General features: G+C 52.9%; 1 protein-coding gene across 1 annotated transcript in view; it reads left to right on the forward strand.

Moving 5' to 3' along the window:
* The first annotated feature begins 3,331 nt into the window (after positions 1–3,331).
* TOP1 (DNA topoisomerase I) overlaps positions 3,332–8,543 on the forward strand; it is a 67,098-nt gene continuing 61,886 nt past the window's right edge. The window contains exons 1-2 of the mRNA XM_080557643.1: positions 3,332–3,521; positions 4,173–4,197. Coding sequence (XP_080413769.1) covers positions 3,489–3,521; positions 4,173–4,197 — 58 coding nt within the window. The 5' untranslated portion in view covers positions 3,332–3,488. The remainder of the gene's footprint in view (positions 3,522–4,172; positions 4,198–8,543) is intronic.

Here is an 8,543-nt window from a genome sequence, read left to right on the forward strand (position 1 = left end):
GGCAATGTTGTGCGCCTCCTCCTGCACTCTGAAGGAGGGTCAGAGACCTGAACTATTGCAATCAAAATACCAGGACAAGTACTTTATTTACTTATAAAATCTGCTTCACATTGAAACTTAAAAGGCAGCATGTAGTAAAGTTGAATATAAAAGAATTAACTGAATGAACACTACATCGATGTCTTCACGTGAGGCTGAAAACAAGGCAGTGGCTTGGGAAAAGGGCTATGGAGGATCCGGGGATTTGGATGCACAGGTTTCGTGTCCTGTATAGGTCCTAGAGCCTCCCACTTGTTTTTACCTTCCGCTTCCCAGCTCTGAAACATCTCAGCCCGAGCTGTTTGACGTGCTGTGGTGTTCCCTCCCCCTGTTGGCCGGTGACCTACTTGGAGCAGCGACGTGCTGCTGAACGGCCGCAGCTGCACCATCTCCATGCCCAGGCCTGGCACAGGTGACGAGCTGCAGTGCTGCCACCTGCTCTCCCAGATGGATGCTGGCAAGCGGAGGACCAGGCGGGACTCGGCTCCTGCTGCCTCCTGCTCTGGCCTGGGCACCACGATACCACGGAGCCCGTGCTGGCTGTGGTGCCCAGGGAAGGCAGGAGCCCTGGTCCTGCTGCGTGTGCTGGAAGCAACTCCCAGCTGGAATGGGTCCCTGCTTCTCTCAGGCTCTGCAAGTGTAGCATTGTGTGCTCTTTCGGATGACCTTTTCCAGCAGAAGCGGAGGATGAAGCACCCTACAAAGTCACAGCATGGATGCAGGCCTGGTCTGGAAAGCAGATTTCCATGCACAGAAGCAAGGAGTTGGGCTGGAGCAAGCCGCAGGATCCCATCCTGACACAGAATCGTGTCAGCCTCAAAGCTGGTCAGGAAAAAGGCACCCACCTCTCTCCTAAAATGCATGCCCTGAGCCTGAACGCAGCAAGAAGCCCCAAGTGCACCAAATAAATCAAAGCTCACAATTCACCAGGACCAAGAAGCAGAGGCTTTCCTACAGATTTTATATGCAGGACGATTTACGATTTAATTTAAACGTGCAGTTTCCAGCTGTTTCTTTTTGTAAGCAATCACCTAGGCTACATTAACCTGATGGTGACGTACTGCTGTCCCGGGGAGCCCTCAGGGAGACAGAGCGAGACCACAGCGCTCAGAGCTGCGAATTTCCCCGTTTATCTTGGCGGGGGTGAACACAATTTTGCCAGCGAAGCAGGTCCACACACCTTCAGCGTGTCATTGCCAGCCGCTGCTGTCGAAAGGGCTGGCTGTACAGCAGCGTGTCTTCCGTGGGCTGTTCCCTTCCTTCGCTTAGAGCCTCCCACCATCGAGGGATGCGAGCTGTCAAGGGGGTGAGGGAGGTGCAGGAGGCCTGGGAAGGTGCTGCAGTTATGTTGGAGCATCACAGAGCAGGTTATAGGTTTGGAAGGGGGCTGTGAGTTCAGAAGGCTTTTTATCATACGTCTTGTGGCAGTGGATGTGCCCACAGGTGTTACGCTTTGACACACCTCTGAACAAATTCTAATTCTCCCTGCCTCTTGGGTTCTGCCAGGGGAACGGCGGCGTAGCAGCAGCTTCTCGCAGGCTCTGGTCAGACCTTAAGCTGACCCTGTGGGAGACTGTGGTCATTATCAGGACCTGAGCTCGCAAACCGGGCAGCTCCCTTCGCAGGCAGAGCTCGGCTGGCTGCCAGCAGACTCGCAGGGAGCGCAGTGCTGAGCCTCCCGTGCCGCTTTGGAGACTCCCTTTTGCCACCAGAAGTGCGTTCAGAAATGCCTCTGAAGATGGCAGCTGCTAGAAGAGGTAGTGATCCTTCCCTCTGAGCGGGGCTGGCTGCAGTGTGGTGGGGGTTGCGGCAGATCCCTTTCTTGAGAGGCCTCATGAGCAAGGCTTCTCGGGGGCCTGGAGATACGTAATCTTTAACAAAAAAAACCCTGCTGTTTCAGAAGAAAGGGCTTTTAGGAATTTCCAGTGCCCAAATCTGGACATGCCAGACAGCTCCCAGGCTGTCCACCGTCACAAACCTCAGCTTGTACAGCTCTGCGTGGCCCAAGGGTGGGCACAAACCCCTGGCTGCTACGAGAGCCCCCTCTCATCTCGTTCTCGTGAGCTAGGGGCAAGCACCTCTTCCAACAGGAGAGGTGTCTGAAACAGCCTTTTGACTATGTTTAGATTTAAAAATCTAACAGTGACTAAAGCAGTTTGCATAATAAACAGCTCTAGAGCCAGAAATATTTGTCTGCTCTGGTTAAAAAAAGGAAGTCCTCAGATCCTCTTCTGAAGACTGCAAGAAAGTGACAGAGCTTTCCCTTTGCAGCACATAAATATGCAGTGCAAATAGGTGGCTGCTGTCCCTGTTACATTTTGATGCATCTCTTCAGATAGCCTGGCAGGGCTGGGTTATTTTAGTGTCAAATCAAAGCTCTGCTTGTGTGTAGAAGCTGAGGAGAGGGGCAGGCTGTGTCGCAGGGTGGAAGCTCCAAGAAGACTGGAGGCAGCCCTGGGAGCCAGGTACCAGCCACGCATACTAAACCTGCCGTTTAGCACACCGAAGAGAAAACCCCTTCGGCAGAGCTACTGCAGAGCAGGAACAAACGTCCTCAGACAGGGTCAGGGAGGGACTGTTGTTACAGGAAGGTACGTGATTCGTTCTCACGTTGGCTAAAAGAACATAAAGCTTTTGTTTTCTTTTTACCCTCAGTTTCCTCACAAGAGGAAAAATTAAAAGGCCTGTTCGTATTGAGAAAAAAAAAAACTTGCTGGCTGATCCCTTTTAAAAAGCAGAAGCCGCTGAGGAGCCCCGCACGGTGCCGCCGCCCGGCTGAGGGGCGCTGAGGGGCCGCCCCGCTCCCCCTCCCCACACGGCCCGGCGCCGCCATGTTCCGCTGCCAGCGCGGGGCGGGGCCAGCGCGCCGGGGGGCGGGGCTCGGCATGCAAAGAGAGCCCTGCAGGGGTGGGGCGGGGCGCATGCGCAGCGGCGGAACGGGCTCTTACACAATGCCGCGGGTTCGTCCGGCGGCGGGGAGGGGCGTGGCGGAGCATGCAAATGAAGGGCAGCTTGCGCGGCGCGATTGGAGGAGAGGGAGGAAGGGGCGGGGTCGGATATGTAAAAGTCTGTGCGGGAGGGGGCGGGCGAGTCGGCGGCGTTCGGAGGGAGCCTGAGGATGGTGACGGGGGCGTGGTCTGTATGTAAATATACCCGGTGGGGGCGGGGCTTGTATGCAAATGCAAGAGCTGCCGTTTCCTGGCTCCCGCCCCGGCGTTCTGTCTAACGTAGCCCTGGCCCCGCCCCTTGGGTAACCGGCGGCGCGGCTGCGCAGTGCGCCGAAAGTCGGACTTAGCGTCTGTTACACAACGGCTGAGCAGCCAGGGGCTGCGCTCTCGGCGCGTCTCCGCTCCGCGCGTCCCCGGCGGCTCGGCTCGGCTCGGCTCGGCTCGGCTCCGCTCCCTTCTTTCCTCTGCTCCTGCTCCGCTCGGCCTCCCGCACCCTCCGGCATGAGCGGGGACCAGCTGCACAACGATTCCCAGGTGAGCGCCCCTGCACCGCCCCCGTGCCCCGGGGGTCCCCAGCCCCTCGCCGCCCTCCGGGGGGGGTCCCTGGGGGGCCCGGCAGAGCCCCCCCCGCTGCCCCTCTCAGCGCTGGGGTTCGCGGCCCGGTGCTGCCCCCTGCCTGCCCCCCCGCGGGGTGGCCCACGGGGCTGGGGTGAGCCCTGTCAAGCCGGCCTGCCACCCCCCCCCCCCCCCCAACCCCTTGCTGAGCCCCCCCCCCCGGGGACAGGTCCCCCCCGAGAAGCGGGCTGGGGGACAGGGGACCCCGGGGAGAGGGGCAGGGGGCTGCGGGGCGACCTCCCCCATCACCCCCATCCTCATCCCAGGGTGGTTTTTTTGGTTTTTTTTTTTTTGGGAGGGGGGGGGCACCCCGGGGAGCCGCGCGGGTCCGGATCCCCTCCCCGCCGTGAAGGACACCTTCTGCATCGTGCTTCTCATTTGGTTATTTAATTCTCCTAAAAATCAGAAGGAATTGGGGGGGGGGGGGGGGGGGGGGATTCGGGGGAGGGGGGAGAATTGGCGGGGGGGGGGTGGTTTGGGGGGGATCCGTGGCCCCGGGTAGCTAAAGAAGTGACCCCCCCTGCCGGGACGGCGCTTTTCACGGCCTCTCCGTGTCTCCTCTCCCCGCAGATCGAGGCGGATTTCCGAGCCAACGGTGAGTGAGCGTGGCGGCCCGGCCGCGCCGCGCACAGACATGGCGTCCCAGAGACTAAGTCCCGGCTCCGCGCTCACCGGCCCCATTGTTCCCATCGAGCCGCCCCGAACGGCCCCTGGCCGCCCCCCCCGGCCCCCCGCCACCCCCTCAGCCCCTAGTGGGGGCACCGGAGGCCCCCGATCCGCTCCCCTCGGCCCCGCCGGGGTCGCCTTTGGGCCCCGATTCCTCCCTGGAAAGTCGCCTTGTCGACGGTCGGGACTTAGTCTCTGCGCCATTTTCTTTTTCTCCTCTCTTCTGTGTGGCTTTCGCTCCTTCTCCTCCTCCTCCTCCTCCTCCTCCTCGCCAGCCGCCGAGGAGCTGCCCTCCTGCCGGGGAGCCGGGCAGCCAGCCCCAGCCCCTGCTCGGCGAAGGGGAAAGCGAAGTTGTTTTATTTATTTTGGGGGGTTAAATAAATCCCCGAGCCGTTTTTATCGCGGCCTCCCTTCCTCCCTTCCCCCCCCCCCCCACGGCTCCCCGGCCCTGTTCCTTTCAGGGAATCCCTCCCTTCCCCTAAAATGAAAGGTGATTGCAACATGTTGCTCTTCAGAAGGATCTGCTGCATCCATTTTAAGAAGGCTCTTACTCCTTTCCTGCCTGGTTAACTGATGGAACTTTACCTTGCTGGGTGGGGCTTTTTAATTAAAATAAAAGCCCACGTTAGGATGGAAAAAAAAAAAAAAAAACCAACTACACAAGCAGTGCAGACAATTCCAGAAAGGTAGACAGCATCGCTTCCGTAAGTTTGCAAGCTATAACTGTTCATTTCATTTAGAAACACTGGAGGAGTCCTGTGATTTTTTTTTTAATTTATTTTTATATATCTGAATATATACATATATCTGTCTGTTATTTATATTCATATATATTCCTGTAAATTGTCCACTAAACCTCATAGCTACTGCCTTTTTTGACTGTACATTAATTTTTCCAGGATGCTAAGTGATCGCAACCCCCCTCCCCGTGCCATTAAGTGCCAAACCAAAGGGTGTGAGCAAGGTGGGGGGAGCTGGCAGGGTCCGACCTACCTTTGTGTGCCTGTGTTGTTGTCGCGCTCTTTGGGATGTTTGAGGAACTCTGAGCTCTCCCCCGAACGGTAGAGGACAAAAAATGGTTGAAGATGGCTTTGCTTTACTCAGTGCTCTCTTACAACAATATTTAGCATGCTTTTCTGGGCAGTGCCCATGTGCCCTGGTTGCTTTGTAGGCTAATGTGTGTAAATATTTACAAATCTGCGTTTGTGTGCACCTCTCTTTCTGTCCATTCATCGGAATGTGATTGTCTGTGTGCAGTTGGAGTGTGCAGTAGTTTTTGAACTTTATTCCCATTCTGGTGCTATAGCAAATCTCTAGGAATAAATTTTAGCAGGAAGAAAAAGGCAAAGTGGATTTCCCAAGAAGTGCAGTAGGAACTCTTGAGGCAACTTAAATACAAGCATGTATGTGAATACTTGTAGCCTTTTTATGCTGAGAAATATTTGCCTCGCGATCATTTCTATTTAGGGAAAAGTACTCCCTGGAAAGCTTCAGTTACTTGCTGATTTACATAGGGGAAACGATGCACATTTCGACCCTTCCCCTTCAGCTTCCAGTGAAGCTCTTTGAGGGTTTTCTCTCCTCTGTTATGACCATGGGCCATGTTATTCTTACAGGGTTTTAGGCATTCAGTGCTTAAAACTCCCCCAGTTTTGATTTCTACCATGTGTTGGAAGAATTCAGGACGCAAATTTAAAGTAAGATACCTTGATGTAAAAACTGAATTCCTGGTAAATCGAACACACGCAGTGAATTTGTACCAGCGTAGGTATCAGCACACTTTTCCTCCTATTGAAATTATTTTTATGGCTGTCACGAAACATTGTGGCCGATCGGAGGTCCCGAAAATCCAAAATCCTCTTCAGTGGTGAAAGGTGCGTGTAACCCTGTTAGTCTTGTTACGAGAATAATGCTGAATAGTCGCTGTCCTCCCTGACCTTGCGACCAGGACTGATCTTCCTGAAAACCTGTCACCTCTGCTTGTGCTGCGGCTTGTTTCCTCCACCCAGGAGTTCTTTGCACTTCTGTGTTGGGAATTGTCACGCATGGTCTGAGAAAAGCAGCTCTGCTTTAGGCGTAGTGGTGGTGCTCTGGCTCCTATTCTAGTTTTCATCCTATTTAGTGGCAGAGTGGAAGTGGGTGGTGGGAATCTCAAGTACGTTTTCTTCTTAGAGTTGGTTTGTGCTTCGGTTATTGTCAGACGGCTCTGAGCAGTAGAGGCAAAGTTTCCTTTTCGGCTGCCTTTGGTCTTCGCGTTTGGGGAAAGGGAAGTCTTTCTGAGGGCTAATTCAGACTGTTGAATGGACCAGCAGTAAACGTTTTCATTAACAAAAAGTGCTTTGGGTGACTTCTGATTAGTGTATCAGTCAGAGGGCAACTTAACCGCTTGAAAGCTTCCTGTTGTTACAAATGTCTTTCATATTTAGGTCAGGGGACGTACTGCCTTCCCTGTGATCATGCAAGGTGTTGCAGCCGAAGCAGGGTGGGTGGAGGTGGATCTGCCAGCTGATTGCAGGTCACAGAGGAGCACGCTGGCTGTAGCAAAGAACTTGGATCTTATTCCGGGCTGGTTTCATTGATAGCAGGATACTATTAGGTATGAGAGAGGATGCCACTTGTAAATGTGTGTTCTTGGCTATTTCTTGACATCGAATAGCCAGATCCCTCTGGCTACTCTAAGCAAGAGTGTCCTGGGCAAATTCCAGCTTGGGTAATTGCATTCCATCTCGATATCCAGATTCTCCCTCCTGTTTAATTTGGCCATAGTGGGTGATTTTTTTCACCTTAACTGTATTTTTAGTGGCGGTACACGCTGCAAAGAATTTTCCATGTTCAGCCCTAGCAGTGGCTGTTTGCAAACCATCCCGAGAACAATATTGTGCTGAAACAGTAAGTCTTTTTTGCAAGTAACGTCCTACAGTCTTCAGCATGCTAGAAGGGAAGCGGTAGTCTAAACCTGTCATTTCCAAGAACAGCTTGGTCATTGAAAATGACCCCTTCTTCACAGCTGTGAATGTTGAGTCATAACTGTGTACCCTGGAGTACAGAAGAGATTCTGATTTTTTTTTTTTTTTCCTCACTTGGTGAATTTGAGGTCGCTTCAGATGTAAAACCTGCTTGGATTCTGTTTAGTTTAGCTTTAAGAGCTTTATTGCTAAGGTTGAGTATAACAGCTTCTTGCTCCTGAGGACAACGTTGAGACTGAAAGGAATTTATCTTAACTTTCAATTCTCTTATTATGCTTGTGGGGTGCAGTAGATAAAACTTATTTTTGGTTGCAAAATGATCAAATTCAAGACAAAGGCTCCTAAACTGCAGTAACTGCTGCGAGTGCCATGGCTGTTTGTCAGCCTGCAGGCAGAGCTGCTATAAGATCCAGCACTTTTTTAAAATCCAGCACTCTTCTAGGTAGGAAGGGAAGGCATTACCCGAAGTGAAGAAAGATGACTTGACCAATAACGATAAGACTGAATTTGCAACCATTAGAGTATGTTAACAGGAGTCGTGTGTGAATTTGTCTGTCTAGAAGTCATCTAGAAGCCAAGCGTGTTTGAGTGGGAGGCTCGCTTTAATTGCAGTTTTGGGATGGGGGTGGTGGTGAGTCCTTTCTGCTCCAGCTTGTGCTGCTTATCAGAAACTGGCAGGTTTTTTTGTTGTCCTGAATGCTTATATGGCACCTCGGTATATCAGGGTGAAGATGTGAAGGGGAGTGAGCAAGAGGGAAATGTAATTTAAATAGCCAGGGTGCTGAACAAATGCCTTACAAGTTAGGGTATTTCAGCACCCTTGTGTTCCGCATTAAATTCACTTTTCCTTTACAACGACAGAGCTGGGCACACAAAAGGTGGGGATGGCTTAAATGCTGGCAGGCTGAACACCGACACAGCAGAGGTCCTGAAGGTTTTTTGGTGGTTGGGAACCAATCTGCTGGCGCCCTGGTTTGTTCTTCCTCCCTTCTGCCTCGTTGGTGTCTTCTGGATGGGCAGGAGGATTTTTGGAAGGAGAGCAGGGTCACGTCCGCTGGGTCTGTGTACCTTAGCGCTGCTGCGGGAGCCGCAGTACCAAACAAACCTCCTGAAGTTAGGAAGCTGGAAGGTAAACTCTTGTGTTCTATCCCTGCACACATCAGGGCGAAAGCGTCTCTTTAAGTTCCCTGGGAGCGTGATGTCATCGGCGCTTTTAAATGTCAAACGTTTGGCCGGGGATCCACCATACAAAAGGTAGCTAATGGTATTTAGAAGCAGATTGATATCTCCGCGGAAAATTTCCTTTCCC

Source organism: Anser brachyrhynchus (genome assembly GCF_964034855.1).
Source record: "Anser brachyrhynchus genome assembly, chromosome: 16".
Lineage (NCBI taxonomy): Eukaryota > Metazoa > Chordata > Aves > Anseriformes > Anatidae > Anser > Anser brachyrhynchus.